Below are 15949 nucleotides of genomic sequence, written 5' to 3'. Positions count from 1 at the left end.
GGATGGGACCCCCTGGGACGGCGGCGGTGGTGGGACCCACCGGTGACTCCGGGCTGGATGGGGTTCGGGTCCCCGGGGGGGTGGGCCGAAGGGGTCCCGGCTGTGCCAGTGCCAGTGTCACCCCTTGGGAAGCTCCTGGGAGAGAAGGTTTTTTTGGGGGGGACAGCCCCGGGGGTGGGGAGGGACAAACCTCCCCCCCAGCCCTGGGGAGGACACACACACTATGCGGCCCCGCTGGTCTCCGGGACCCCCGAAATCCAGGCTGCGTCACTGGGGCTCGGAAGGTGTCAAAGGTGCCGTTGCTGCGCCCCGGCCGAGGCAATGGCACCCAGGGGCTCTGGGGCGGCTTCTGTGGCCTCCTGGCACTGTGGGGGTGTGGGTCGACTGGGAGCCGGGGGCGAGGAAAGGGGAAAAACCCTGCAAAGCCCTGCGTGGGCCATGGGGACAGAGCTGGGGGTCCGTCTGCCGCCGGAGCATTCTGGCAGAAAAGCACTGAAGTCACCCCGAGGTCCCTGCGAAGCCACAGGGCAAATTTCAAGGGGCAACGTGCTGGGGGACACCCATGCTGGATGGAGGGCAGGGGGCCGGGGGACCCCGGGGTGCGACCCGCCGGCGGAGGAAAAGGGGAACTGGGAAGGCAGCAGGAGGCCGGGGCCAGCAGCACTGCCTGTCCTGGCTGGGTCGGTCCCTCCCGGCCACCGCGGGGGCCAGCGCCGGTGGGTGCTGCCAGGCTCGGCACCCACTCCCTGCCTACTGTCACCCCCCGGTCACTGCCTGGTAGCTGTGCCAGGCAGTCCCTGTCCGGTGAGGCTGTGCTGTATGGGTCACGTCCACCGCAGCTGTGCCATACAGTCCCCATCCTATGTAGATGTACAGTAAGTTCTGCGTCCTCCGTAACTGTGCGGTACAGTCCCCATCCTTTAGCTGTGCCATATGGTTCATGTCCTCTGTAGCTGTGCCATACAGTCCCTGTCCTATGGCTGTGCCATGCAGTCCCTGTCCTGAGTATATGTGCAATAAGGTCCATGTTCTCTGTAGGTGTGCGATACAGTCCCCATCCTATAGCTGTGCCATATGGTCCACAACATCCTATGTAGTTTTGCGACAGAGGCCCTGTCCTTCCTATCTGTGATGTATAGTCCCTATACCATGTAGCTGTGCCATCTGGTCCCCATGCTACACCACTGTGCAATGTCACCTCTGTTCTACGTAGCTGTGCCATACAGTCCGTGTCCTTTGTATTTGTCCCATACAGTCTCCGTCCTATAGGGCTGTGCCATACAGTCCCTGCACTAACATGGCTGTGCTATATGGGCTGAGTCCTATGTAGCTATGCCATATGGTTCCTGTCCTATTTAGCTGGGGTATATGGTCCCCATGCTATGTAGTTGTGCTATACAGTCCCCATCCTCTGTAGCTATTGCATACTGTCCTTGTCCTATGTAGCTGTCTAATGCAGTCCTTCTCCTAACTGTTCTATATGGTCCCTAGCCTGTGTAGCTGTGCCATACAGTTCCTGTCCTATGTAACTGCAGTGCAGTCCCTGTCCTATGTAACTGAGCTATATAGTCCCTGTCGTATGTGACTGTGCCCGTATGGTCCCTGTCCCGTGTAACTCCACCATATAGACCATGTCCTATTCATCTGTGCTGTACCATCCCAAACTTATGTAGCTGTGCTATATGGTCCCCATCCTATGTGACTGTGCCATATCGTCCCTGTCCTATGTAGCTATACGGTCCCTGTCCTGCGTAGCTGTGCCACATATGCCACGTCCTGTCTGGCTGCTGCCTCTCTCCGGCAGGGATCCACGGGACTGGGGGTGTCCACAGCGGGTGCAGTGCTGGGGGTGCCCACGGTGGGCACAGTGCCACGGGGCCTCATGGGCACAGCAGGTTTCCAGAGGCGGGGGACTGGCGCTGCTCCCCATGGGGTAAGCACGGCGCTGGGTCGACCCTTCCTATCCGCAGGGAGAGGCTGTCCGGTGCCTGGCTGACTTAGAGAGGGGCAGGAATGACATGGCCTGCATCAGTCCCAAAGCCTGGTCCCATCTGCCCTGTCATCAGCGCCCTGATGCCACCTCTGCACGGTCCAACAGCCAGCGGTGGCTCAGAAGGTGACAATCCCCTCTCAAGTTTGCAGTGACCTGGGCTGAGACCGGCCAGCTTGTTACACAAATGCTGAGGCGGCACAGCCGGATGCCGGGATGCCAGAGCGGCGCTGCCCGTCCCATGGGGCATCCTGCGCTGCCAGAGCCACCCTGGCTCCGCACCCCCCAGCCCGGCACCCCTGGGCGTTGCTCTCTGCCCAGGGCCTTTGATCTGCTCCCAAACCCCAGGAATCGCCCCCCCCCGGTCCCTGACCCGTGGGGGAGCTGTGGTGGGACTGTCCCCGCTCTCTGGTCTTGGCTGCGCCGGAGCAAGGGAGGGGGCGGGCGGCTGGAAAAACATAAAGTGGATTTTCTTTCTTTCTTCCTTTTTATTTTTTTTTCCTTTCCTGGAGTACAAAAATAACAGTGCCCTTATCTGATTGCCCCGGGCGGCCCAGCTGAGCCCCCTTATCTGATCCTGACATAATGCAGGAGCCCACTCTCTCCAGGGACTGACCGTGCCCGGCTGGCACCGCTGCCCTGCATCCCCTCTGCCGGCATCCTTGCCCTGCGCCGGGGGCGAGTCCAGCCTCGGCCCTACCTGACCTCCCCGCGGGATGCTGCCAGAGGTGTGATGAGCTGCCCGTCCTCTGCCCAGCAATGGCAGGGGCCTCTCGTGGCTGTGCCCGGTGCCGTCGGGGCAGGAGCAGAGGGGAAGAGGGACGCAGCCTGCGGCGCCCAGATAAGCAGCTGTTTATCTTCCTCCCGATGCTGCCGGCCGCACGGCCGCCACGCTGGGGGGAGGAAGCACTGGACAATAGGTGGGCCCGCGGCAGCGTCACCGGAGGGGGGGTCTGCGCCGTGACCCTGCTGCCACGGCCACGCCACCTCGATGGCGAGACATGGACCAGGGGTGCCGTGATGGGCACATGGCACAAGTGGCCCTTTGCCGGCTGCCGCATCCCAAACCCTTGACAACCCGGAGCATCGCGCCCTCCAGCCCGGTCCCTGCGCGGGCGGCTAGGTGGCCCTGGTGCGGGATCCAGTCACCTCCTGGCGTGGTGGCTGGAGCCCCCAGGGATGGGAAAGGATGGGATGGGAAGGGACGGAGCTCAGTGGTCACCTCCAAAGCAAACACAGTGTCCCAGGCACGGTCTCCCCATGGGAAGCCCCCAGCTGAGGCTGCGGGGCTCCACGCTGCCCAGCCCCCTCCAAGGGGGCACCCATAGGTGCAAGTGGGTCCCTAGGACACCTCCCGGCACAGGGGCCAGCTCGAGGACAGCCCGGCCGCAGCAGGGCTGCCTGGGGCAGGGGAAATGGCCGAGGCAAATGGGGATTTACAGGATCAGGCTTTCAAACGCGCTCAGGATTTCCCTTGGCAGCCGCCCACCAGCCCTGCTCGCTCGCGCGCCGTGCGGGGGGTTCGGGATGGGGCAAAGCTCACGCCTCGGCGCCTGCGGAGGATGAGCTTTACGGCCATTTCCATACCTGAGCTTCCCGCTTTCCTGCGGCATAGGGGATGCGGGGGGGCTTCCGCCACCGCCCGAGCGTTCAGGGCAGCTGGGCGCGAGTTTTGGCACGCGGCAGCGCCGAGCGGGGACAGCGGATTTTTCCAGCCCGGATCCGAGGGTCATTAACGTGATTGCTGGCAGCGGCAGACGAGCCCTGAGCAAACATGTAGCAGATGGCCCCACAGGCACTGTGCCGGCAATGGGGCCGTGGTGAAGCCGTGCCGGGGGCAGGGGGACAGGGCTGGGGCTGGCGTTGCAATGCAGCCCCCTCCCACATCATGTCCCCTCCGTGTCCTGTCACCCCATGTCTGCATGGCGGGGACTGACTGTCTCTTGTTTTCCTCCCAGACCCCGGGAGAGCCGAGGGCTGCGACCTGCAGCCGGTGACGGTGGAGCCGCCCATCACCCTGTCCTATGCCACCAGCACAGTGCCACGGGGCTGTGTCAGCAGCAGCTCCGTAGGCAACAGCCATGAAGTCCATATCCTCAGAGTCGAGTGGTCCAAGGTGAGCAAGCGGGGTCCCCGTGCATCACCCCAGCACTGTCACTCTGGCACTGTCTGCACCGCGCAGGGTGTCCCGGCAGTTGAAACTGTTTCCTCTGACTAAGGCACAGCAAGAGGACCTGGATTAACCTCTTCACTAAGCTTCTTCTCCCAGCGCAGCCATGGGTGTCTCTGGCCCTAACAGAAATTTAAAGTCTTTAGAGGCAATTTTTCTAGCAGCCCATGCTGCCGGGACTGTCTCTGCGCTGGATGTCCCAGGAACCCCTGTTTCCCTGGGGAGGTGGCCTGGTTCCAGCTTGGGAGCAGGGCAGAGCCCCGGGCACCCAATGGGGACCACACTGGAGAGGGAGGGATGGAGAGAAAGATGGAGGGAGGGATGGAGTAGGGATAGAGGGATGGAGGGAGGCACATCACTTGAAGGCAGCCGAGCGAGCGGAAACCTGGTTGCCAGCATTTGCACAGCCTGCTGAGGCACGATAACCACACTGTGGGTGCCCCAGGCAGCTTTCAGGTGAGGATGAGCACAGAGCAGCAGCAGGGCTGGGGCTGCATCCCTGGGTGGCACCGGTACTGGTTGGCACGGGTGGGTGGGTTTAGAATAGAATAGAATCAAATAGAACAGAACAGAACAGAATAAAATCATTTAGGTTGGAAAAGACCTTCAAGACCATCGAGTCCAACCATCAACCATGCCCACTTTGCACTGGTGCATGGATTTGCACCAGCACCTGAGTTTGCACCGGCATGTGGGTTTGCACAGCTGCTCTGCAGCATGGCCCAGCAACCCTCGTGCTGTCTGGGCCCCAGCAAACCCAGCATTTGATTTTGGCCCAGCCCTGGGCCACCCGGCGCCACGCTCCCCCCTCCCCGCCGCCTCCTGGCTCTCCCAGTTCTGCTTTTCAGGGGGAGACAGGAGCTGGGCCAGGAGCCGCTGGGGCGGGTGCGTTTTGCAAGGGCCCCTCTGTCGCAGCTTGGTGTGACGTGGCCCTGGCACCCAGGCTCGTGAATAAGCGCCGGGGCCGGGGGTGCCCTGGGGTTGTCACCGGCGGCAGTGGGGGACACGCGCTGATGTCACGGCTGCGGCACCGAGCCCTGCGGCGCACGGGGGGAGCCAGGCAGGGACGCGGCTCCACTCACAGAAGAATTACTGGAAGCCGCTTTCTATAAGCAGATCCCCACGATGCAAAAAAAAAAAAAGAAAAAGAAAAAAATAACCTGAAAGGCGGCGGCGGGGCAGTAGCAAGGCTCCCGCCGCTCGCGCAGCTGAACAATGGAGCGCCGCAAAACACGCGGCAGGAAAAAAAGCCACCGGCTCCTCCCCGACGCCCAGGGCCACCCGGGGACCCCGGCCACCCACGCTCGCCACAGGGCCACAGCCAGGCCAGGATGCCCACAGCCCCATCCCGCCGGCCCAGTGCCCGGCACTGGCAGCTGCCTCCACTCCGCTGGTCCCCGGCTGGTTTTCCCTGCTTGCTGCCTGGCTCAGCACTTTGTGAGCGGTGATTCAGGCAGCAGTTGCCAAACTTAGCACCTGGTGTTTTGGCTTCCCCATCCGGATTTCTGGCTGGAGGCCACCGGGCAGTGCTGGCCACAGGGAGCAGTGCATGCCACTGCTGTGCCCCCAGCATCCCTCTGCACCAGTATGGCTGGTCCCAAGCCTGGAGCAGCTGCATGGTGCTGGGATGGGGCTGGGAAACCCAGGGAGGGCATCCCGGTGCCCAGGGTGGGGATGCTCTGATCTTCAGTGGGGGGACACCCTGGTACCTACAGTGGGGATGCTCCAGTGCCCAGGGTGGGGATGCCCTGGCCCCAGTGTGGGAATGCTCCAGTCCCCAGTGTGAGGATGCTCTGTTTGCTGGTGTAGGGATGCCCCAGTCCCTGGTGTGGGGACATGTCAGTCTCTGGTGTGGGGACACCCCAGTCTGCAGTGGGGTGACACCAGGGTGGCCAGTGCAAAGATTACTCAGTCCCTGATGCAAGGATGCCCTGGTCCCCAAGGGGGTGTGCCTAGACCCCAGTATGGGGGTGCCCTGGACCCTAGTGTCACCAACTTTGAGGTGGGAATGCTCTGGTCCCTTGCTCAGGGGAGCCAGGGGTTGTTTGCCCCCCCTGGTGTGGGTACACATCCACGTGGCATCTCTGCATCCCCCCAGCCTGCCCCCGCTAAACCTGGCCACGGCTGCCTCTGCATGGCTTGTGCTTGGGGCCAGCCCGAGGGCTCTCCCTGCTGCCTCTGGCTCCGGGAACAGGTGGGGTGGCCAGGGGGCACCCAGGGAGGTGACAATAATTGGGGCTTGGTGGCTGCGGTGGTGACACTCTCCCCTTCCCCCCCCAGGCTTCAGCCTTCCCACTGAAGGTGTCCGTCACACCACAAGCTGGTAGCTGCGCCCCATCACCCGTGCTCATCCTTCTGTGTGCCCGCTGCTCAGCCATCATCACCTCCCTGTGCCCGGACCTGATCGTCCACACCGTGAGTGCCGCAGCCCCACGCCAGGAGCAACCCCGGGGGGCAGCAGGGCTGGGGCCATTCCCAGATATATTTGGGGGGGCATCCCTGGAGGAGACTGGTACCCCCAACTCTGGAGACGGTACTCATGGTGCCCTGGGGAGGAGGGAATGCAACTGGCCGCTACTGGCAGTGCTGAGCACGGGGCTGGCTGGGCAGGGAATGACGCACAGGGCTGGAAAAAGCTCCCGTTTCCTCCGGATGGCGGGAGGAAGGTCAGGGATGGGGTTTGGCTCCAGCGAGCTGAGCCGGGCCCAGGCACTTTGTTAGCAAAATAAACCTCCTGCTTTGTTTGTGGCTAATAATAAAGTGGGCTGAGCTCTCCGCGTGCCGCTGGCTGCCCACGCTGCTCCCAGCCCATGGCCCCAAAAATCCCTGTTCATCTGGGGTGACCCCCAGCCACGATGGAGCCAGGGCTCCAGGGATGCTCGCCTGGTTTAGCTTTACACCCGCATCCTCTGTGCCGGGGGAAAGGCTTTCCACGCTTTCACCGTGCCAGCCTGTGCCAGGGAGGGATGCGCCTCTCCCTCCCCGACCCCGGCTCAGGCTGCCGTTCGCCCCGCAGGACGCCCGCCTCAGCCCGGGGACCATCGAAGCACAGGGCCCCGAGCCACCCATGGCCGCCAGCGAGGGGCAGCTGCTGGCCTGGGCTCGGGATACCTACAGGGGCATCACATCCTACAGCGAGCTGCGGGACCCCCGCTGGGTCCAGGTCCGCCTGGGAGAAGGTGCGTGGGGCCAGGGGCTGGCACTGGGGGGGCCAGGGTGGGCAGCGATGCTCTTCCTGCTCCTGGAGGGTGACAACCCGCCAGGGTGAAGGACGGTCCCGGGGGAGATGCTATAGGGACCGATGTCCCTGGCCCAGAGCATCTCCCCACCTGCTGAGCACGGTTTGGCTTTGGTGACCCCCCCCACCTCCACAGCCACCGACAGCCCCCGGGACTGCATCCCCCAGGAGCGCTTCAATGCCACGCTGCACCTCGAGACTGAGGTCTTCTTCCACGGGGTGAAGGGCTGCTCACGCGGGGACACCCAGAGCACCAGGGCTGCCCACATCATCCGCCTGCAGCCTGAGCCCAGGTACCGCGCAGTGCCAGCAGTGGGACCCCCGGGGGTGGCAGGGGGGTGGGACATGCTTGGAGATGCTCAAGAAGGTGTTGGGGTGTCTCACAGGCAGAGACCCCCCCCATCCCAAGGAGGGGTACAGGATCTACTGATGTGGGATGCTGATGCTGGGGGGAATCTCGTGGTTTCGCAGCTCCCCCATCACAGAGGTGAACTTGTCCCTGAGCTGTCCCGAGAGAGCCGTGAGCAACCAGATCCTCATTCTGCAGAGCCGGGCCAACCTCACCTGGTCCCTCTCCGTCAACAACTGCCACATCCAGTTCTTGGTAGGGCCCCTCTTGAGAGGGACATGTGTTCCCCCCACCCCCACCAAGGGGGCTGCCAGATGCCAAGAGATGCCAGTGGCACGGGGAGGGTGGCAGGAGGGCACCTGGGGACATGGCAGCCCCCTCGCTGCAAGCCCTCCTAACCCAGAAGCTGTCCCTGCCTTGAGCATCCCTGGCTGTCCCCATCCCCGCTCAGCCCACCCTGTGCTGCCCACTCCCCTACCGTAGGTCTCCGGGAACTACAAGATCATGTCCATCTCCCCGATGCTGCTCCCTGGGGAGCTCCTGCCTGACACAGAGTGGGGCCTCGTCGCCAAAGCCTTCGAGAAAAACTACAGCATCATCGCCTCCTATTCCGCCATCCCCGCCAGCACCCGCGTCAGCCTGGAGATCCAGGAGCACGGTGAGGCCCCTGGTGCCCCAGGGCTGGGCAGGATGGGGGGGGGTCCCACTGCCCCCACTCAGCCCCCCCATCTCTCTGGCCCACAGAGGCGATCAGGAGGGCACCCGCAACACCCACCACCCCGGCCCCCACCGCCAACTCGCTGCCCCACATGCTGCTATTCATGCTCCGTCCCTGGAAGTGCACGGATGAAACCATGGAGATTGTCATCGCCAGGTCCCACCTGGAGGTAAGGGGGGTTGGGGGGGGTCTGATGCCTGCCAGTATCACCCAGGGGGGGTTGCATCCTGCTCGGGGTGGGTGGGACAGGGCTCTCCCCAGCCAGTGAGTGACCACTGGGTTTGTTTCTCCCAGCCCATCAAGGATGTGGTGAACATCACACTGCGGGACATCAACTGCCAGGCAGAGAAAAATGCCACTCACTTCATGCTGAGAACCCCCCTCAGCCACTGCGGCACCTCGCTGGAGGACAGGGGCCATGCCAACAATGAGGTGAGTGGGGGGCCAGCTGGGGCACTGCCCCCAGCCCCGTTGATGCCCCACGGGGGCTTCAGTGATGCTCGGTGGGGCTTCTCCACTGGGACGTCCTTGTTTTTTCATGGTTGGAAACATCCTGCTGCAGCCCACAGCTGAGTCCTGCTGCTGCGCCTGGGTGCTGGTGGAGATGGGGGGGGCGGGAGGCGGGTGGTAGGACCTCCATCCCATCCCAGTGGGAACAATAGACCCCGACCGTGGGGACCACTTGGCTCATCCAACCTTCTCCACCTTCTGGCAGCTCATCCTCAACCTGGCCAAGGGTGCAGCGCCCCGGAGCGTGCGGGTAAGAGCCGGGTTTCCCAGCGGGACCGGGGAGGGGAGTGGGACTGTGGGAGAAGGGTGCCAGTGCTACTGCCGGCTGGGTGCTGGGGGGGGTGACATCAGCACCGTCCCCACTCGCAGGTGGCCTTCGAGTGCAAGATCCCACGGGAGCTCTTCCTGCGCCTCTTCCCCACTGCCGCCTTTGAGGCACCGCAGACGGAGCTGGAGGTCAACAAGGAGGCTTTCGTGCAGGTACTGCCGCCAGCTCAGTGCCTGGGTTGCAGGGGGGGTCCAGCCATCCCCAGGCCGGTGACCCTGATGATGTGTCCCCCTTCCCCCCCGCTCTCCACGGCAGGCATCCATGCGGTGGGAGGACCACCCGTCCGACCTGCAGCTGAAGGAGTGCTGGCTGGGGGCACCGGGGCGGGAGTCGGTGCTGCTGGTGCAAGGTGGGGAGGCACGCGGCAAGGGGGTGACCATGCTGGAGGGGCCCCCCAGTAGCCATGGGAGGAAGGTCTGGCGCTTCCGCTTCACCTACGCCATCCCCGAGGGCGGGCGCGTCCCCTTGTCCACCACCCTCAAGTGCAACGCCGGCTTGCAGGTCAGCGTGAGTAACCCCCCCACCCCATAATGCCACCGTGCTGGTTCCCACCATCGGCGGTGGCAGCCTGCCAGCTTTGTCCCACACTGCGGAGTGGGGAGTCCCAGCTGGGAGCAGCACCCCCAGTCCCCAAAGAGCCTGGGGGCTCCCAGCCCTGTCCCCCGATGGGATGTGGGTCTCCCCCCCCCCCACCCCTCACCCCTGCCTCCACCTCCACAGAACAACACCATCTTTGAGAAGGTCCTGGAGGTGACAGTGAAGGACAGCTGGCGGCCACCCAACAGTGAGTTTGGGGCAGGGGAGGGAGCCGGGGCAGGAGTGGAAGTGGGTAGGGGACCCTCCCCCCAGCATGGTGGTGCTGATGGCCTCATCCTCCTGCAGATCATGGTTTGGGGCTGGCCGCTGTCCTGGGCATCACCTTCGGTGCCTTCCTCATTGGAGCACTCCTCACTGCTGGGCTCTGGTACATCTACTCGCACACCCGTGAGTATCCACTGCCCCTAGGGACCCCCACAGTGGGATGTGGAGGGGCCACACACATGTCCCTTGCTGGGTTGCCCATGTCCCACCCTGGCCCAAAGCCCCCTGGCCAAGGTCCGCATGTGAGCCAGGGACCAGGCTGCTGCATTGCCATCATCTGTACGGCCCTCCTGGCAATGCCACAGGGGAATAACCCCACAGCTTCCCAGGGTCCCCCCTACTGCCCTGGGGTCCCCCGCTGCCACCTGCCCTAACTCCTGCTCCTGGTGCCATCATGGTGCCCCATGCCCATCTCCATCCCGGGGGCTCAGGGGCCGGCTGGGGAGCAACGCGGGAGGGTTTGTGCATGGGGGCTGGAAAGTCCCATGGGGATGAGCCATGGCCACCACTGGCCACCCTGAGTCTGGTTTCCCCTTGGTGTTTTTCCCCCTGGCCCCATGGCGGGCGGTGTGAGCCAGGTCCCACCTCCAAACTGCAGCCGGTTTCCAGCACGGCGCCAGCCTCGGAGAGCAGCAGCACCAACCACAGCATCGGCAGCACCCAGAGCACCCCCTGCTCCACCAGCAGCATGGCCTGACCCCCCCAGGCCCCCCCGAGCCTGGCCAGCCCCCATCCGCCGGACCTGGGGACACATCCCAGCTCCATTAAGCTGGTTTTTTGCCCCAAATCTCAGGCTGAGCCCGGAGGGGGCCTCCGTTACTCATTCAGTGAATGCTTTGGCCCCCCGAGGACAGCCCACGCCGGGGAGGGGGGGCACCCTGCAACCTCCCCAGGGTCGCCCGCTGCTGGGTGCGCCAGGGAGGTAGAGAGAGCAGCTATTGCCAAAGCCCCCCCAAGGCTCCCCATCAAATGGGGGCAGGGGGGGCAAAAGTGGGTGCCCCCAGGATGTGCCCCAGCACTTGAGGTGACACCCACACCCCTCCTGCGTCCCCCCAAGAAGGCAGCAGGCACCACTGGGAGCAGCAAGGTTTATTGGGGAGGGGGGGGGTGCAGGGCTGCTGCTCCCCCACAGGGCGTTGGGCAGAAACCCCCCCCCCCAGCTCCCCATCCAAGTTACAAACTCTTATTAATAATAAAAATCTTCCCTATGTTAAGTTAGTAGTGCCCTGATGCCGAGCCTCGCTGCAGCTCGAGGCTCTCACCTACTGCCCCCCGCAAAACCATCCACCCCCCCCAGGCACCGGGACTCCGGCACAGCCTGGGGCAGCCCCCCTACAGCCTGGGGCCCCCCCTAGTTGGTTTCACCAAGGTGGGCTGGGAGCATACCCCCCATGGCCAGTGTCCCCAGCGGGGACACAAGTACAAGGCACTGGGGTGAAAAGATCCGAGCCAGGATGGGGTCAGGGGTCCCGCGTGCCCCCTCCCAGCCATCTCCAAGCATCATCGGGGGCAGAACCGGTAAAAAGTAAAAACCGGTAAAATGTACCTTCAAGTAAAAAGAGGGGCAATGCCCCATCCACCCCCACGTTACTGGGAGAGCGCAGGGTCGAGCAGCCGGAGGACCCCCCCCACCAAGTGCAGGCTGCCAGTGACCAGGACACGGATGGCGGCCGCCTCCTGCAGCAGCACGGCCCCGCTGCTGGCGGCGGGGTGGTGAGCCCCCGTGGCAGTGGGTGCTGCCAGGTGGGGGTCCCGGCCCTGTGCCACCCACCGCAGCGCCTGGGCCAGGCAAGGGAAGACGAGGGCTGGGGAATTGAGGGGTCGCGGGGCTGGGGGGACCAGAAGCAAGGTCCCTCGGGCAGGAGCTGGCTGCAGCAGCCCCCCCGCCCGCAGGGGGGCTGAGAGCCAGGGGTCCTGCCCTGCTTTCTCCTCCAGCAGCCGGGTCCATGTCTGCTGGTTCTCCAGGCAGCGGGTCAGGGCGGTCTCCAGCGTCACGTTAAAGTTTTGCTGGTCTGGGAGAGATGGGGATGGGGGTCAGGGATTAGGTGGGGCCAGGGAGGGGTCAGGGGAGACCCTGCACTCACCTGCGTTGCTGGCCATCGACACCTCTGTGAAGTTGGGGCAGAAGACAGCGTAGTCAAAGTGGCAGGGCTGTGGGGAGAGGGGGGGTCAGGGCTGTGGGAGCCCTCAGGACCCACCCATGGGATTCCTACCGGGACCTGTCCCACATCTGAGTTCCCCCCCTGCATCCAGGGCTGCGAGACCCCTGGGGGGGGGCACTGAGGCGGGATACAACCAGGGACAGCAGGGTGGACAGACAGACAGACAGCACATGGCATCAGCTCCACCTCGTGGCTCCCTGCACTCACAGCAAAGCAGGTCCCAGCACAGGCAGAGAACCCAGGCGTCCGGGCCCACTGACACCCCCCCCCCCCCAAAACCTCACCAGTAGCAGCTTGAGCAGTGCCGCTGTGTCCCGGTCCCCCGTGGCGTTGAACAGCAGCACACGCACCTCAGAGCCGCTGCGGGGAGAAAGGGTGGGGGTGGCCCGTGCCCCATGGGGACCCCCAGCACCACCACCGTGCCCCGCCCTGTGTGTCGTTCCCCCCCCCGTCCCCGTCCCCCGTTCCCTCCTTACTCGTGGGGCTTGTCCTGGTTGAGGGCAGCCTGGCGGAACCAGCGGACGCAAGCCTGGATGCTGCTGGTGGTGTGAGCCCCGTCCAGGTACCATGTCACCGGGCCGTGGGGCAGCACCTGGGTCCGGCCCAGCCACTCCGTGTCCCGCAGGCCTGGGAGCAGGGGGGGGGCACAGGGCTGGGACCCCCAGGTGCCCCTCCAGCACCGGGACCCCCGCAGGGATCAAATGCAGGGCAGGCAGCCAGGCTGTGCCCTCCAGTACAGGCAGCACTGGCCAGGGGCCTGGTATGGTGTCCCCCCGCCGAGCCCTGCAACACGACAGCAGGGGGAGGGGGGGGCAGCCCGGCACAGCCGTACCGCACCTTGGATCATGGCATCGGTGGGTCGAAAGGTGGGCGCCAGCGGCACCAGCCTCCCCACCAGCTCGGTGCTTGATGGCACCTCCTTCAGCTCCCCAAGACCTGGGGGGACAGGCGCCCCGCTGAGACCCTGGGGGACACAACGGGGTCTGACCCCCCCATCCCCGTCCCCCCACCTTACCCCAGCAGCCGCGGAGCTGCAGCCAGGTCCGTGCCAGCTGCAAGGCCAGGGCGGCGTTGGAGCGTTGGTGGGTGCCCGCCAGCCCCAGCTCCAGCGCCTGGTTGTCCCCCTCGAAGGCGTCCAGCTCCGGGCAGAGGTAGAGGGGACACTGCGGAGAGAAGAGGCTGAGCTCCCCCCCGCCATGGGGTATCCCCCATCCACCCCCACCACCACCCAACTCACCTCCCGTTCCTGGGCTCGGTCCCTCAGCACCTCCAGCGGCCCCTCCGGCTGCGCCACGGTGAACGCCGGCACGCCAGGCTGCGAAGGACGGGGGTGCTCAGGGCCATGGGGCTGCTCAGGGCCACGAGGGAGCACACCTTGAAACTGTGAGAGGGTGGAGGACTGGGTCTCCCTACCTTAAAAATGCCCCCCTTCTGCCAGGCGATCTTCTCCATGGTGTCCCCCAGGATGCTGGTGTGGTCGATGCCCAGGGATGAGACCCCACACACCACCGGCGCCCTGGGGACGCAGCATGGCAGTGTCCCTGCTGTCCCTCCGCCGTGGGGACACCAGGCCCTGGCAGCCCTGGGGGACAGGCTCGGCTCCGCTGGCTCCTACCTGATGATGTTAGTGCAGTCGTAGGCGCCACCAATGCCAACCTCCACCACCGCCAGGTCCACCTGGGGACATGGGGACACTGGAGCCATCACAGGGCCACCAGCAGCATGTGTCCCCATGGATTCAGGGATGCGGGTGGGGCCCGGTCCCTGCCACCGTCCCTCCAAACCCATGCCTGAACATGGACCCCACTCGTGAGGAGACCATCCACCTGACACAGCATCCCCTGGTTACAGCCACAACAGCCCGACCGATGCCAAGTTCTGTCCCAGGTCAGGGCTGGACCCCAGGTGTCCTCCCTCCCTGAAGTCCCCACCAACGTGATGTCCCCATCACAAGCTGGAGGCCACCACCACCTACCTTCTCCTGCAGGAAGACATGGAAGGCCATGATGGTGAGGAAGCGGAAGTATGCTGGCATGCTGGCACACGCTGGGTCCTGCCAGGCAGAGCGGGCATAAAAGGATGGCACGGAGCATCCCCAACCGGCACTGGGGTCCACGGCCCCAGGGAGGGTGGGGGGTCCCAGGGGAGGAAGCACCCCCCACAAGCCCTGCCACCCCCACCTTGGTCTCCTCCAGGCGGTTGTAGACGAGCCAGAAGTACTTGCTGAAGAGGTCCTTGCTGATGGGCTGCCCGTTGATGCGGATTCGTTCACGCACCTGCACCAGGTGAGGGGAGCTGGGGGGGGGGGCAGAGCAGGTGGGGGCCATGGTCAGGCACGGCACCACCGGCCCCCCCAAACCTCCTAACCCCCCGTGCCCACCTGTAAAAGCCAGTCTTCAGCCCATAGCTGCGGAGTATGGACTCGGTGAAGGCACACACCGAGCCCTGAGGAGATGGCAGCGTTAAAACCCCCCGTGCCAGGGCAGGGGCAAACGGAGCCACAGATGCTGGTGGCCCCCCTCGCCCCCCCCAGGCCCCCACGGCACTGCCCGCCTGCCTCACCTTGCCCTTCGTCCCTGTGACGTGGATGATGTTCAGTCGATCCAGGTCCTCGACCTGCAGGAGGTCAACCACCCCATGAGACCCCCGTGGCAGCCAGCACCGGGCACGGCAGCACCGCTGCTGGGATGGGGGGGGACAGGGACCCCCCTCACCTTCAGCCCGCTCCTCTCCAAAAAGCCCCGCATGGCTTCCAGCTGGGCTTGGGGATCACCACGTTCCCGCTTCACCTGCTCCAGGTAGCTGGCGTTGGTCTGCAGGGTGTTGAGGGTCCGGATGGTGTCCTGGAAAGACCCCCGGAGGTGATCAGGATGGCGCCCATCACTGCAGCCTCAGGGCTGTGCCCACCGCCACAGCCCCGGGGAGCCAGCCTGCCCTGTGCCCGCTGCACCTCCACCCACCCCATGGGGCTCAGTTCCCTCGGCAGCACCCGCAGCCACCCACGCTGGCGGCATCTCCGCCATGGCCCCGCGGGGATGTGCCGGCAGCACCAGCGTCTGTCGCAGGGATGCCGTGGGGACGGGCTACTTATCGGCAAGGGGAGCCCGCCCCTTCCTGGGTGCCCCTGGGCCCCCCGGGGGGGGGGGCACGGGGCAGCCCAGCACCCACCTCTGCCCCAGCAGCACAAGGCCGCCCGTGGGTGCGAGCGGGCGGTGCTCCGGTGCTGGCACCTGTGCCCGCTGGTGTTTAATTATAGGCGCAAACGAAGCAACAGAGCTGCACCTGCATGGCGCACGCGGGACACAGCCACGGCCGCTGCCAGAGGTCACCGGTGCCACGGAGCTCCCGGAACCCGCACCGGGGGGGATGCGGGCCTGGCCCCGCACCGCTGCGGTGGGGACCTGGCGTGGGACGAGCCCGCGTCCCCAGCGTGGGGACACCCCACCCGAGCAGCCGGGCCCCGTCCCAGCAGCCGGCGGCGCGGGGACCCGTGGCGGTTCTGGCTCCGGTGAGCGCGGGGCTGGGGCAGGACAGGTCCCCTCTCCCGGGGGGCTCCGCACCGTCCCTCAGCCTGGGGACCGCCGGCGTCCCCGCGATGCCAGGCAGCCGCGCGGGCCCGGGAC

General features: G+C 65.2%; 2 protein-coding genes across 2 annotated transcripts; one reads left to right on the top strand and one right to left on the bottom strand.

The window, feature by feature from the left end:
• Positions 1 to 3932: 3932 nt before the first annotated feature.
• Positions 3933 to 10932, top strand: ENG (endoglin; the record flags this gene model as incomplete). Its single annotated transcript, XM_010571130.1, has 14 exons — positions 3933 to 4106; positions 6441 to 6575; positions 7177 to 7339; positions 7535 to 7691; positions 7870 to 8002; positions 8231 to 8405; positions 8492 to 8634; positions 8760 to 8897; positions 9181 to 9225; positions 9345 to 9455; positions 9559 to 9804; positions 10024 to 10087; positions 10186 to 10287; positions 10763 to 10932. Coding segments are annotated over 14 exons (1956 nt in total), but the record flags the coding sequence as incomplete, so codon positions are not given.
• An 819-nt stretch (positions 10933 to 11751) lies between these two features.
• Positions 11752 to 15349, bottom strand: FPGS (folylpolyglutamate synthase). The gene is made up of 15 exons (XM_010570985.1): positions 15287 to 15349; positions 15041 to 15169; positions 14889 to 14942; positions 14707 to 14771; positions 14507 to 14621; positions 14302 to 14379; positions 13942 to 14003; positions 13740 to 13842; positions 13564 to 13641; positions 13342 to 13489; positions 13164 to 13262; positions 12803 to 12953; positions 12611 to 12686; positions 12249 to 12315; positions 11752 to 12176 (listed from the first exon to the last, which is right to left on the bottom strand). Exons 1-15 carry the CDS (start codon positions 15347 to 15349, stop codon positions 11752 to 11754), a joined length of 1713 nt encoding a protein of 570 aa, XP_010569287.1.
• Between the last annotated feature and the right edge of the window lie 600 nt (positions 15350 to 15949).

This window comes from Haliaeetus leucocephalus, unplaced genomic scaffold (assembly GCF_000737465.1).
Source record: "Haliaeetus leucocephalus isolate CR32 unplaced genomic scaffold, Haliaeetus_leucocephalus-4.0 Scaffold306, whole genome shotgun sequence".
Taxonomy (NCBI): Eukaryota; Metazoa; Chordata; class Aves; order Accipitriformes; family Accipitridae; genus Haliaeetus; species Haliaeetus leucocephalus.
The sequence above is the reverse complement of the archived record's forward strand: the minus strand, read 5'-3'. Positions and strand labels throughout refer to the sequence as shown.